A 15,308-nucleotide genomic window follows, 5' to 3' on the forward strand; every position below is an offset into this window, starting at 1 on the left:
CTCCAATGTTCTTCCCCCGCAGAAGCTAAAGCCTTGGCAATTTTGGAAGGTCTGAGGTGTGCCATTGCAATGGACTTTGTTGCTCTCATCATTGAAAGTGATGTAAAGCACATTATTGACATTCTCTCTTCGGGTGTAGACCCTCCCTAGAAATTACATTCTACCATTCTAGAATATAGGCATCTTGCTTCTGGCTTTGTGCCAATCAGCTTTATTCATACATCTCGATCTTGTAATCGCTTAGCCCACGGGCTAGCTAATCATGCCATCAGATACAATCGTGCTATGACTTGGTTGACTCCTCCAGTTTTTGTCAGGTCTATTTTTATGGATGAGATGTAACCTGTTGTTTTGAAATAAATTTATTGCCTTTGGCTTCAAAAAAAAAGTAATGATGGATTTAATTAGAGGCAATTAACACCTGAGAGGGTTTTTTATTTTGACATATTTTTGTTGATTTAGGTTAAAAATAAACAACCACTCACCTGGCCAGGAGAAAGGCCAATTGCAAAGTTGATCTACTTCTGGTTCTTGGACTAGGAGGAACTGTGTTCCTTCATTCGGTTTATCTGATAAGGTTCGACGGATGCATAAAAGTTTCTTACGATTACAACGTTCGACCCCTTCACCACTAGAGGGAGGGTTGCAACTCTGAGTTCGAAGTCTAATTCTTTGGGCACGCCCCCTCTATGTGATGCTTTATCGTTACGTATCTGTTTGTCACCTCCATTGTTGTCTTCTTAATTATTCTGCAACTAAACAGGTTTGATCTGATTCTCAGCCTCTCAGGTTGTGGTGTAGTTGGTGTTCTACGAGAAGATAACTGAATATGGTTGTACAAGAAGATAAATTGGAGAGTTAGTTGCTTTGTTTGTGTGGAACTTGTTTATCTTTGTACGAAGTGTGTTTAGGTACAAGTGTCTCTGCCTGAGAGGATACTGAGAGAGATAGGGTGGAAAAACAGAGGATCCCAATTCCAAACCTTACGACGACACAGACTCTGGATCTCTTGCCCACAAAAGAACTCTACCCACGTCTACCCACAATACACTTTCCCTATCCCTATGCATTGAAAGAAACATCTCCCGTGCATAATACTATGTAGGAGAATGAAATGTTCCCCATGTGTGGTTGCGATGTTACATGGATAAATGTGGGCAAGAGATCCAGACACCATGACAGAAACCACGTTTCCTACGAAAGTGTCGTAGCACTATGCTGCCATGCCCCCACAGGCCCACCTTGAATGAGATTATCGCGGGATATAGTAGCCACAACATTGTGTAAGCATGTTCATCAAGCACTTAATAAATATTTTGACAACTATCAAAAGTTATTTTTAATCTTTTAAAGGGTGGGCTAAGGGTATTTTAAAGGATAGGTGTCAAAAAAAATTGTAAATGTGGTTACAATGTTGTGTCTCCCTGAACGAGACCGGAATAAGATAAGGTGACGTCTTGGTGGGGCCATTGTAATGCATCTAAGGTCATGAGTTTTTTATTTTAGCTGAGCACTGCGATAATGTGGTAGCAAAAGTGACACAAATAAAGTGTGAATGCAAATATGCAGTGTAAAACGGTTCATGTATATGCAAAGTTGGGTTAGTTATGCATTGACAAATTTACCTTCTTACCAAACAGATTTTTAACTGTAATGAATGCAAACATGAATCCCAATAAAGCATGTCTTTTTTAACAAAAGCCCACATTGAATGCAAATTTACTTTTTTTTTATCGATATACATTTACATATCATTTTGAATGTAAACATTTGTCAATACATAATTATATTATTGCCAAACACCAGCAAAACTGAACCAAAGTACATATTTACCTTAAACTGGGGTTTACACTCCATTTGCATCGTTCCCAAACGGAGCCTTAATGATTTTTTTATGACCTTTCTTCCGATGAATAATGGTTTTAACAATGGATATAGTTCATGTTGGAACGTGTTGGTTGGGGATTTTGTTGGGAGTACGAAATTGTATTGGCTCTCAATAGAGCACATTCCACATGCACATCCAACCGTATATTGCAAACATCTATGCATGAGTAATACAGGACATATTACGGTCGAACACTTTCCATATCAATTATTTTATTGAATTGAATTTGAATATGTAGTTCGATTTGATAGACATTCGAATTCGATTACAAACATTGAATTTGAATATGTAGTCCGATTTGATAGATATTGGGAACATCTCCCAAGCGGCATATTCCAATAAACGCTGAGATGTGCATGTGGGGTGAAGCTCGCCAATCTAAAAATCCTAGTTCACAATAAACTTGTTTCTCCCCTTGTTCTCCCTCTATTCTCTCTCCCCACATTGCTTTTGCCCCACTCCCAGAATTTTTTTTGTATGCAGAATAAAGCATAGTTTTGTGCTATTGCGCTGGCCTCATGTAAATGAATTTATCCAGGAGTATTAGGCCATGTTTGGTTTAATGCTCTAGGCCTCATTTTTTTAATTCTTGCTCATTCTAGACAAGAATGAGCAAAAGTGAATAATATTAGAGTGCTTATTTACAAAATTCTTGCCATGGGCCTAGCATGAAAAATAATCATGCTTCATCTTGCTCATTTTCATTCTTTAAGGAAACTCTATCTACAAAACTGATGCCACAAATGTCAGTACCAAGTACTTTTATATAAAATATTTTTAATGAAATCACTTTTACGAAAACACTTTTATAAAAGTATTTTTACATGAAAGCACTTATATAAAAATACTTTTACATGAAAGCACTTTCACAAAACCACTTTTATAAAAATAAATTTATGAAAAGTACTTTTGTGAAAGTAAAATACTTTTACGAAAGCAATTTTATAAAAGTACTTTTACATTAAACACTTTTATGAAAGTATTTTTATAAAAGTACTTTTATGAAAACACTTTAATAAAAAATGCATTTACGAAAGCAATTTTATAAAACCATTTTTACTAAAGCACTTTTACGAAAGTACAAAACATCTATGCCAACTGGTAAACATTGACTGTCAGCCATCCACCGAAAAACATCTATACCAATAGTTTTGGAGACCTAGACTGGCAGTTTATGAATAATGGCACTCTTTTTTTTTTTTTGAAGAATTAAAATGAGCAACATAGGACACTTATCAATTTGACAAGAAATCATTTTTAGGAAAAAAAAAGTGTTTGGTTCATAGCAATATTTTATCATTCTCACTATTTTTATCCATTTTTGTTCATTTTAAAATTTATTCTTGAATAAAAATGAGAATTGAACGAATCATGACCTTAGTTACCCAAGAAATCGATACCTTCAAAGGGTTTAGACAATTAATTTATCCACGCATCTATAACAAGCAAGCGAAAACTATGCTTACTTGCGTAAATGTGCAATATATGTGAATGCAAAAAATGCAGTTAGCCGGGCAAGTTTTACCTGAGAAGCTCTTCATGAATAATATCTACAATTCTGCGAGAGTTGATGCATCTAGCCATTAGCCATTGAAAACTTGAAACCAGAAGTCATTAACAGACTAGTAGACTACTATGTTGCATATTTATTGCTAGTTGTCTTTTCATGGATTTTGGTCGACTAGCGATCCGAGGAAAGAATCGAACCATGGAGTGTGAATTCATCCCACTATATATACGAAGGTTATTTTTTCCTCGTCACCAAAATAAAATCCGTCGTCTCATTCCCTCTCCTATCACCTAAATCAGCAAAGTAATCCAGTATTATTGACCAATAATACTAGAATCTTACCCCATCAGCCACAACAAATGAATTACTCACAAAGTCCAAACACCAGCAATGATTAAATCCATAACACACCACACTATTGTTCAAGGATTCAACCGCATACAGTGAATCCAGATAGATTTGCTCTTCACACTAATCTCACAGAACTTTCGACCCATTGGAAACAACCGTATTTAGTTATTTACATGTTGTCATTCATGGGAGATGTTCCCCATATATGGCTGCAATGGGATGTGAGGTAGGAGAGCTCTGTAAGGAGAAAATCCAATTTCCATCACATCCAAAGGAACCAAGCTTCAGATCAAACTGAAAAGTTCTATAATGAGTGTTGAGGCCATTGTTCAGCAACTTCCAAGAAACAATTGGATTCTCGGATATAAACCCTGTTAGAGAACATCAACCTATTCAAGGACCTCACCTAGCAGCTTAAGCTTTTAGGTTGAATGGTTCTTTAAGATGGTATCAAAGCCACTTTGACCAAGTCGTCTAGTGTTCGATCCTCATTACCCCCATTATAATTAATTAAGTTTCAGCACAAGGTATGGGTGGACCTGTGCTTGTTCACACTTTAAGCCCAATGGGCCCTCATGTGAGGGGGCGTGTTAGAGAATAGCAACCTATTCATGGACCTCACCTAACAGCTTAAGCTTCTTTGAGAAACCCAACTTACAAAACCTTCGCCAAGAAAACCTATAGCACATCCCAATTGTGCATTGGTGAAACATCTCCCCAGGACAAACATGGAAGATATTCCCAAACCACCTCATCAGTCATGAATTCACATTGACTCCCCATGACAAGTATGGGAGATGTTTCAAATGCATGGGTGGGATGTGCTTGAGGGTACATCCGAACTCCCTCATCACCAAAAATACCCATGACAAGTATGGGAGATGTTTCAAATGCATGGGTGGGATGTACTTGAGGGTACGTCCGAACTCCCTCATCACCAAAAATACTACCCAAATAAAGAGCCTTAAAAGTCAGATATAACACACCACTATGGGGTGGTGTGTTAAATAAACCCAAAACAAAAACAAAAATTTGCATTCTTTTCATTTGCACTCCCATGCATTTGTACTAGCACAAATAAAATTGCACTGCAACCAAACGCAAACTCCAACCCTAACCAACCAAACAAATATGGGACAATTGAATCCAACCCAACCCTCCCATATGGAACACGTATACTCAACCAGATTATCTATACAAGTGTTTTGATGCTGCAATGTTAATGGGTTGGATTTGGTACGGGTACACCTGAAGTCAAACTCTATCTGAAACCCAGTTAAAATCAATGTGGGTTTATCACTTAACCCGACCCACTGACATCCCTCTGTTAAGTACCTTCTCTGGATCTACTTAAAAAACATCACCTGCATGGAGCACCTAAACTTGTTCATGAACATTCATTTTAGAATCAAGAATTACTAAAAAAATGTAGAGATTTATAAGCAACTCATGTTTATACACCTTAGCAGTTGATTCAATGAAAAAAAATCCCCTTGAAAGGGTAAGATATAAATATATAATTCATCCTGATTACCAGATTCAAGATATGATGTAGTCTACAGCCTTTTAGAAACAAACTACAGCCTCTGCTATTGTAGAAACAAACTCATGAATAGTGGTATTTATATATATAATCGGTTACTGTTTTCACACGGTCCTTTGAGATATGCTGGGGATTTCACATATAACTATTTCCATGAGCTGGATTCAGGCACATTTCCCCCCTTACCCTTTCACTTCCAATTAGAGGATACACGTTGAGAGAGAATGGGTGCAAAAGCTTCAAAGGTTAGGACATGAAGAAAAGCAAGAAATGGTTAATCCTGATGAGGGTAGTTGGTAGCTTTGTGCTCAATGCACAAACATTAGTGAAATGTTCTAACAAAGAAGTGGATGGTTTAGCAACACTATGCTCAGGAGAATATAATGTCAGTGTTTCAGTGGCTCCACACCGTATAGCCTGGCCAAGCCAGTAACGTATCTGCAAAAAACAAAATTGAGTTCCAAGATGTTCAGAGTTTTTTTGTTAACCAATGTTGTGAACTCATAGAGAACACCCAAGGTTGAGGCTATTTCAGTGACTTACCCACAAATTAGAATGGAAAAGGCCATAATCCACAAAAGATATTGATAACATTTGTGTTTTGGTTTCGTATATGGCAGATCATATCCTGGGGGAATATGCTTCTTGTTAACCCATCCAAACTGAGGACGAATGAGAAGAATAAAACCAAGAAAAAACCCTGAAAGGAATCCTCCAATATGAGCAGAATTGTCCACATGAGGGAGAAAACCCATGGCCAAATTGAGGATGATTATGAACATGAGGGTCAAAAGTGCTGCACACTGAATGAAAAAACAAAAACAAAAAAAAAATCCATTTAAGAAAAACAAAACAATAAGTTAAAAACAGATGCCATGGGATGCGGTAGAGGATTTTCTAAATTCAACTAGAATGAGTCAACTTGAGGACTGTAAGTCATGAATTCTATGTACAATGTTTTATGCTAGAGTAACATTTTCCTTTTTTACATGTGAAAAACAAAATAATCACTATTTCTTAATTAATAAACATTTCTTTGGTAATTGCTTTTTCCCATGTGGAAAAAAGCCAAAGGTTAGGACTGTATCCAGTCTACCCCACCCAAGACCCCATATAGCCGGGACCGACATTGAGAAACGGCCTATTTTCTATATTTGATACCCATTTAATGAACAATACATAACTCTTGGGTCATGCAAAAGCTTAAAAGATCTCAACAAGTTATATTTTTGTAAAACTAGCATGGAGAATGTGAAGATATATCTTGATGTACATTATTAGAGTAGTCCTTGTTGTACAGTATTATAGTTCTTATTATTTTATTTGTTCTTTTTATCTTTCAGCCCTATAAGGGCATTCTTGTAACTGAACATTCTTTTTATCTCTTTAATATAAAATAGGCTCTTTGGGGTGGGGGTCGACCATTCTTGACACCCCTAGATCTGAATTCAGTTCACATGGTATCAGAGTAGGTGGCTCTTTGATCTTCCTTCTCTCTGATCCGTCTTGCCTTCATGATATATTGAAAACCTACATCTTTGCCAAGTGGTCCTGGACTATTTTGATCTATCCAGGAACTCCTCTTCTGTTTTCTGCGCACCCAGAGAGAGAGATTTTATTGGATCTCTCTCATTTGACCTCCGTTTGCAGCAAGAATTGAAAGGAGTTGTCACCCAACCCTTCTCAACATATTCTAAAATTTTTACGGAGATCCGTGAAGTTTTGAGAGAGAGATCTGGACTCTTCTTCTTGGCAGCTGCACCCAGCCTTTCCTTTTCTGGACTGTGTGTTCAGCCTCTCTTCATTTTGGATCTTGAACAATCTCCGGTGAAACCGAACCCTATTTGTGCTATTTTCTTGCTGAAATGGCTTCAGGCAGAGGTGATACCATCCCTGTAAAGATGAATGGACAAAACTATGGGATGTGGAAGTTTCACTTCGACTTTTATGTTGAGGGAAAGGGTTTAGAAGGATATCTAAATGGAACGGTCACCAAACCAGCTGAGACCGAGGCCAAAGCTTTACAACAATGGAAGTTGGACAATGGCAAACTTGTTTCTTGAATTCTGAGTTCTATTGACTATCATATATCTGTTCCTATGAGGAGAATGAAAACAGCACATGAGATGTATATGTATCTAGAAAAGGTTTATCAACAGTCCAACATATCTAAGCAATATCAGATAGAATCAAAAATATTCTCTTACAATTAAGGAGATAGGAGGATAAAGAAATATTATTCTGATTTTCTTGATTTATGGGCTGAGTATGAGATTGTTCACATTGAACCCTCAGATCCAGTGGAGTGTGTAAAATATCTTCAGAAGCACTTTGAGAAGAGAAAGGTGACTCGGTTCTTGATGAGACTCAAACCTGAATATGAGATAATCAAGTCCAACATTCTGAGTAGGGGAACACTTCCAGATATGGAGTCTGTTTTAGGGGAACTTCTGAGATAAGAGACTAAACTTCTCACTGCAGCCGGGTTTGATGGGAAGATGACTAAAGTTGGGGCTGAAACAGCCTTTGTTGCTCATGGGGGTAAGAAGCCAACCTCCAAGGACGTTTCCAAAACCCAGTGCTATGAGTGTAAGGGTTTTGAACATATAGCATCTCACTGTAAAAAGAAGAATGTGTGTACCTACTGCAAGCAACATGGTCACATCATTCCAGACTGTCCAGTCCGACCAGCTAAGGGCTCTCAAAAAAAGACTCAGCACCGGGCCTATCGGGCAACAGATGGACCAGCAACAGACACTGTATCTACCAAGGGTGAGTCCTCAATGAAAGGTGAGTCAACAAGTGTCATGGATGAAGAAAGGGTTCGACAACTGGTATCTTCTGCTACTTCCTCTGCTACTGGCTTGTCTGGTAAGTTCTCTGCATATTGTTCTTCCCCTTCACATGCTTGGATTATAGATTCAGGTGCCACCAACCATATGACAAGAGCCTACCCCAACCACCCAATCCCTTCCACTAAAACTCACCATAAACATATTATTACTGCTAATGGTGAAAAGTTAGGCATCATTGGTAGTAATGATTTGTCCCTTCAACTGTCACCAACCAGATCCTTTCCTCTCTCCAAAACCCTCATAGTACCCAACCTTACTACTAATCTTATTTTTGTTGGTCAACTTGTTGATGAAGGAAATGTCCTCACTTTTTCTCATGATGGTTGCTTGATACAAGACTAGCACACTGGGAAGGTGAAAGGGAAGGGGCGTAGGCTGGGCCGTCTGTTTGTGTTGGAGTTTGAGAAGTCTCAACCGAGGGCATCCTCAGCTTTACTTAGTTCTTTGTCCGATTCTATGTTGAGTTATAGAAATAATATTTGGGATTTATGGCATAAACGATTGGGTCATCCATATTCCCAAAAATTAAAATTTTTGTTTGACTCTAGTTTGATTAAGAATAAAATTCCCCTTGTTGATACTTTTGATGTTTCTTGCACTACGTGTTGTTTGAGTAAAAGTCATGTTTTACCATTTCTTCATAAATCTGAACATGCCACTAAACCTTTTGAGATAACACATAGTGATGTTTGGTCTGTTTCTATTACTTCATGATTGGGGTACAAATATTTCGTATTATTTATAGATGATTGTACCAGATATACTTGGATTTATTTTCTGTGACACAAATCAGAAGTCTTTGGTGCATTTAAATTGTTTCATACCATGGTGCAAAATCAATTCAAGTGCAGTGTGACTATCCTCCGCTCAGATTCGGGGGAGAATATAGAGATGGAGACTTCTTGGCATATTTGAGAAGTCATGGAATTCAGCCTTAGCGCAGCTGCCCAGAAACTCCACAACAGAATGATGTAGCTGAACGGAAGAACAGAAACATTCTCAGTGTTGTGCGGACATTACTACAAGAGTCTCATACTCCAACTTCGTTTTGGGTAGAAGCAGCCAGTACAGCTGTGTATTTGATCAATTTTCCTCCATCCTCTGTTCTAGGCAACACCTCTCCCTTCCAAAAACTTTTTGGTTATCCCCAGATTTCTCTAGCCTTCATGTTTTTGGATGTCTTTGTTTTATTCATCTTCCTGTTCGTGAACGATCTAAATTAACTGCTCAATCTGCTATGTGTGCCTTTGTAGGATATAGTCCTAACCACAAAGGATTTTTGTGTTATGATCTTGTTATTCGTCGTATTTGGATTTCTCGGAATGTTGTGTTTCTTGAACATATCTCCTTTGCTGATTGTCTGCTCCTTCCATCTCTGTTTTGCAGGACTTTGATTCAAATGACATTACCACTTCCTCAACCGAGAGAGATCTTCTTGTCTTCACCCGCAAGCGGCTACGTGTCCCGGCTCCTGTGCCTACAACCCTCCTTCCACCCGGTCCGGAGCATCCATCTCAGATATCTTCTATAAGTGATACCTTGACCCAAGATCCTCCTAATTCAAATAGTAGTTCAATTATTCCATTTCGTCGTTCTACCCGTATCTCTCAACCTCCTGACCGCTATGGTTTTCCTTCAAACCATAGTTCCTTTTTTGTTGTACTTTCTTCCACAGATATCCCTAGATGTTATCAACAAGCCATTAGAAGTTCTTAGTGGAAAGAAGCTATGGATGCTGAAATTCAAGCCCTCCATGAGAATGACACTTGGGATCTTGTGCCAGTTCCTCTAGATGCTTCTATTGTTGGAAGCCGTTGGGTCTATACAATCAAACTGAAATCAGATGGCTCTCTTGATCGATATAAGGCCCGATTAGTTGCCCAAGGATACAGTCAGGAATATGATTGATTATGAAGAAACATTTGCCCCGGTTGCTGAGATCACCACAATTCGGACTCTTATGGCCATTTTTGCTATTCATTCCTGGACTATTTACCAATTAGATGTGAAGAATGTGTTCCTTCATGGCAAATTAAAGGAGACAGTCTACATGAGACCTCCGCCTGGATATTGCAGTGATCCTTCACGTGCCTATCAACTGAAGAAGTCCTTATATAGCCTGAAGCAAGCACCCAAGGCTTGGTTTGAGCACTTCCGGGATGTTGTTGTAGCTGGGTATAATCAGAGTTCCTCTAACTACTCCCTCTTTGTTAAAAGAAGACCCCAGGGCATCACAATCCTTCTATTATATGTTGATGACATGCTCCTAACAGGGGATGACCATGACGGCATTCGTGAGCTGAAGTCCTTACTTCATAACTCATTTCAAATGAAAGGACCTAGGTCCTCTCACTTACTTTTTGGGTTTGGAGGTTCATCGTAGCAATCGAGGGTATTTTATTTGTCAACAAAAATACGCCTCTAATCTCGTCAAACTTGCTAGAGTCACTAATGAGAGACATGTTGATACCCCCCCAGAGCTGAATGCCAAGCTATCTAAATCCAAAGGCCTCATCCTTCCTGATGTCACCCTGTACCGTCAGCTTGTTGGCTCTTTGATCTATCTTACTATGACCAGGCCTGATATTTCACATGTTGTTCAGGTTGTTAGTCAATTTGTCTCTACCCCAAGACAACCTCATATGACTGTAGTTCGCCGCATCATCCGTTATGTTTGAGACACTACCTCTCAAGGACTGTTTTTCTCTTCCTCATCACCCAAACAGTTGAGGGTTTATGCTAATGCTGATTGGGTTGGTTGCCCAGACACTCGTCGATCCACTACTGGGTGGTGCGTCTTCATGGGTGACTCTCTCATCTCCTAGAAGTGCAAGAAACAGCAAACTGTCTCTAAGTCTTCCACAGAAGCCGAGTATAGAGCTATGTCTTGTGCATGTAGCAAGATTGTTTGGCTGCAGTCACTTTTCATTGATCTTGGGATTTCTCTTCCTACTCCTATCCCTCTATATGCTGACAACACCAGTGCTATCAAAATCGCATCTAATCCAGTCTTTCATGAGAGGAATAAACATATCAAGGTGGATTGTCACTTTATTAGAAGCCTCCTTGTTGCAGGCTCTATATCTCTTCCTCATGTTGCCTCTCACATGCAAATTGTCGGCATCTTCACCAAGGCCATGACTAAGAGTCGACATCTCATTCTTTTGGGCAAACTGATGTTGATGTTGATGTCTACACATCAATTTGAGGGGGAGTGTGAAGATATATCTTGATGTACATTATTAGAGTAGTCCTTGTTGTACAGTATCATAGTTCTTATTATTTTATTTGTTCTTTTTATCTTTCGGCCCTGTAAGGGCATTCTTGTAACTGTACATTCTTTTTATCTCTTTAATCTAAAAGAGGCTCTTTGGGGTGGGGGTCGACCATTCTTGACACCCCTCTGTTTTCTTCTAGATCTGAATTCAGTTCACAGAGAATTGATTTACAGATATGGATACACATAAAGTCACTCAACTTTATTGAGTAATGAGTTTTCTCATAAATTTTCTAATAGAGTATAAAGTTATAAGGTACCTTATTTGCATAGATTGTCCAATTTGTGATAAGCTCAGAAAGCATGGCACCCAGCATTCCAAAAAGTGCACCTGAAGCACCAACTGATATGGATGACCGAAGAGTAAGGGAAGATAATAAGCTCCCACCAAAGCCTGAAATAACATATACTAGTCCTACTTTCACTGCAAAACCCAACAGTGAGGATTAATTTAATTAAGGTAAACATAATCTGATTTTTTTTCTTTTGACAAGGCAACAAGAAATTCTATTGGTAAAGGAAAGAAAGAACAAGAAAAGCCTGGAAGGGATCAAAATTTGAGTTTATATATGGGCATTTAAGTTCTTACAAAAGCCAAATTCCTGTTCAAGGCGGATGCCTATAAAAAGAAGACTTATCATATTAGTAAGCAAATGAATAACTCCAGCATGAAGCCATATGCAAGAGATCAGGCGCCATCCTTCACCTTCCTTCACCACTAATATCCACTCAAGTCCTCCCATTAGTTCTAGCCTGCAAAAATCAGAAGGGTAGGACATAACTCCTGGCTGTAGACATTTTTGGCTGGTTAACTAAAAATACATGCATGTCACAGCTAAAACGATGACTTCATACAAAATCTTGCTTTCCTCCCTTCATGTCTCAAATTTTATTGGATAGTCCCCAGTACTAGAACACATTCCAAAGACTCTTATCTAAGAAACAGATATATCTGGAATTTCAGATTTATAAGTTTATTATATTGCAAATGGAGAAATCACTTTATGCTTGTACTGTTTTCCCTGTAGAATTTACCTCCCAAAACCGTGGTGTATATGCTGAAGAACTATTCCTACCAAAAAAATGCTGAAGAACTATGATATCCAAACACCTATACAGTGTATATGCCTAGCACACTGGTATCAGATACAATGCTGAATACTGCATGGATACTTCTAGATGTACTCCATAGCATTAACACTTTCAAAATATATGAAGTTGTATGCTTTAACAAATAATGCTATTAAAGTATCAGCACATGTTAGAAATTTAATTATATTTGGCAATACATACATCTTGAGCAGGAAAACTAGAAAGGATAGGACCAGAAACGAACTTATTTGAAGAAACCTAGGAGTAGCTCCAACAGAGGATAAAGTGAGGGAAACTAGACTATGATTGTTTGAATATGTGCAGAGAAAACCATCTACAGCAACAGTGAGAAGAAGTGATCTGTTACAAATTGAAGCGATAGAAGAATTAGGGGCAGAGCAAAAGGGACATGAGCTGATGTAGTGAGAAATGATTCAAGGGCTCATAATTTAACATCGGATATGGTATTGAACAGAACAGAATGGCTGGACAGGATTCATGTAGCCAACCCCATATAGATGGAACAAGGCTAGCTTAAGTGATGATGAGATGATGATGACATAAGTCTTGAGAAATGGCATCTAGCTCTAAAAAGTAGATATAAATGCATGATATAAGCATATTACATGGGATACCCATACTCGTGTCCATGTCTACAATTTTGGGAAATGGAGAGTTGTATCCCAATTTCTCGTGTCTATGTCCATGCCTGTATCCGGGCATCATGGCTGAAGAATGCCTCTGAACTGACCACATTGGTCCTATAGGACCATCTAGATTGACCATGTAATCCCTCTTGTGATAATGTTGAGCAATCTCTTTTATAAAAAAAAAAAAAAAGTATGGTCCACAAACCCCATCTGGCTGTGTATTTCTTGAATGAAGCTTAACTAAATCGTGCACCACGAGACGCATTCATGTAGAAAAGATAAAATCCGTGTTATAGTTACCTAACAGAAAATCCAATCACAGTACTCTATAAGACATGAGAGAGAGGAGAGAGACATATAACAACAGTCCAAACAACCTTCTACCTTGACAATTCCTAATTTCCCAGAGGACCTAACTGAAATCCTTTTATCAAATAAACGTGTTAGTCATCCAGCATTCGTGGTAATCGACATCATCCGTAAAAATTAAGACAGGAGAAAAAGGAATATAGAAAAGATAGACATAGAGAAAATAAATTGAAAAAAAAATAAACACGTAAACTTCCTACATCAAAAAAAACAGCAGGAAAGGAAATAGAGAAAATGGCAATGAACCTACAAATAGAATCCCATGTAGAAGAAGAAAATTGAATTATGAAAATGAAGATAGAAGACGGAAAAAAATAAATTGGATAACGTTATGGAGAAAGGCTTACGTTTTGGTTGAGGGGCCAAAGAGGGGGTTCTGAGAGAGAGGCTGGAAAGAGAACCTGCCGAGAGAGGGGAACACACATCTATGGCGACCGGTTGTGGCCGGGCAGTTGTTAATGTACATGGTGTAAACAAATGCGGCCACATTTACGATGACGAATGTGGGCATGAGCCAAGGGAACCATGGTTTGCTCATGGGCGGATAAAAGGACTGCGGGGCTCGAGCATTATCAGTCCTCGACTCTATGTCCGACGGAGATGACTTCCCCATTTCCAGATGAGGAGATGAGGGAGGAAAGAGGTGCGCAGCCTGCCCAGTCTCCCCACCGTCCGCCGGCGCTGTTAGCGAAGCGGCGACGGCGAGATGGAGATGGTGACGGAGACTGGCGGTGCGCTGTTCAGGTGTTTTGGCGTGTTTCGAAACGGACAATAACGAGTCAAAGGTATGTATTTTGGCGGTGAGTTCGTTTTTCCCGCGAATAGAAATAACTAAAATTACCTACGAACCCTCTTTTTTGGGGGGGAGTCTTTGTGCCGTGCCCTAACTGTAAAAATTAATCTTCGGAGAGCATCAAATTATAAACCCGCTTAGGGCTTTTTGCAAGATAAATGATAATATATTATGAACTAATAATTTTAATCATGTTTTAAAAATAACGGTTTAATCAATTAGTTGAAAAAATAAGTTTTATTTAACAAAATTTCCTTTTAAAAGCCTTTAAATTTATTTGTACTTTATATAAAAGATATTTGCAATGGATTCCATGGAGATCATAAAAATAAATCCAAATAGAATATATGGTTAGTATTTAATTGCACGTGCTCTTATCCCTGTAGATCTCTCGATAGTCGTGAGCTCTCTCAGTAAGATTGTTCCCTTTTGTAGTTTCAGTAGCGTGAACTGGCTTCCCTTGGGCTTTGAGGAGCGTGTAGCCCCGCACCAGCTGGGCCTAGAGCTCTTTCCCCTTTGTTGGGTTGGGTGCCACTGTGTTGGGTTCCTCGGGGTTGAGGCTCCTGTTGAGTGGGGAAGTTTTTCCCCTTGTCCACTTTAGTTAAAGTTAGGGGCCTTATTGCCCTGTTTAGAGTTAGTTGAGGCCGTAGTTTTTTCTCATTTTCCTTGGATTTTCTATTGTGGTCGAGTATGGAAAATCTGTTTGAACTTCAGCAAGCCTTTGAATAAACAGTCAGGAGGGACATCAACTTAGTAGTGGATGTCCTAGATGTCAGGGATTGTTCGGCTCTAACCCAACACGAGGAATGGCAATACTGTGTTATAGGTCGTTTGTTTCCTAAGACCTTGTTTCAGTTCCAAGACGTGAAACGAGCTCTCGTGGCAGCATGGAAAGTGGATGAAACAGGTAAGAATTCTTCCGCTTCAAAAGGGTCCCTCTATAGCTTTGTTTAAGGATATGAGTGATTTTTATTTTGTTT

General features: G+C 38.8%; 1 protein-coding gene across 1 annotated transcript; it reads right to left on the reverse strand.

Moving 5' to 3' along the window:
- Positions 1–5,258: 5,258 nt before the first annotated feature.
- Positions 5,259–14,322, reverse strand: RBL5 (RHOMBOID-like protein 5). Its single transcript, XM_010251795.3, has 5 exons — positions 13,883–14,322; positions 12,014–12,177; positions 11,685–11,848; positions 5,836–6,095; positions 5,259–5,730 (listed from the first exon to the last, which is right to left on the reverse strand). Exons 1-5 carry the CDS (start codon positions 14,146–14,148, stop codon positions 5,679–5,681), a joined length of 906 nt encoding a protein of 301 aa, XP_010250097.1. The 5' UTR covers positions 14,149–14,322; the 3' UTR covers positions 5,259–5,678.
- Between the last annotated feature and the right edge of the window lie 986 nt (positions 14,323–15,308).

The sequence above is a fragment of the Nelumbo nucifera genome, chromosome 8, assembly GCF_055504915.1.
Source record: "Nelumbo nucifera cultivar China Antique chromosome 8, China Antique-T2T, whole genome shotgun sequence".
Classification (NCBI taxonomy): domain Eukaryota; kingdom Viridiplantae; phylum Streptophyta; class Magnoliopsida; order Proteales; family Nelumbonaceae; genus Nelumbo; species Nelumbo nucifera.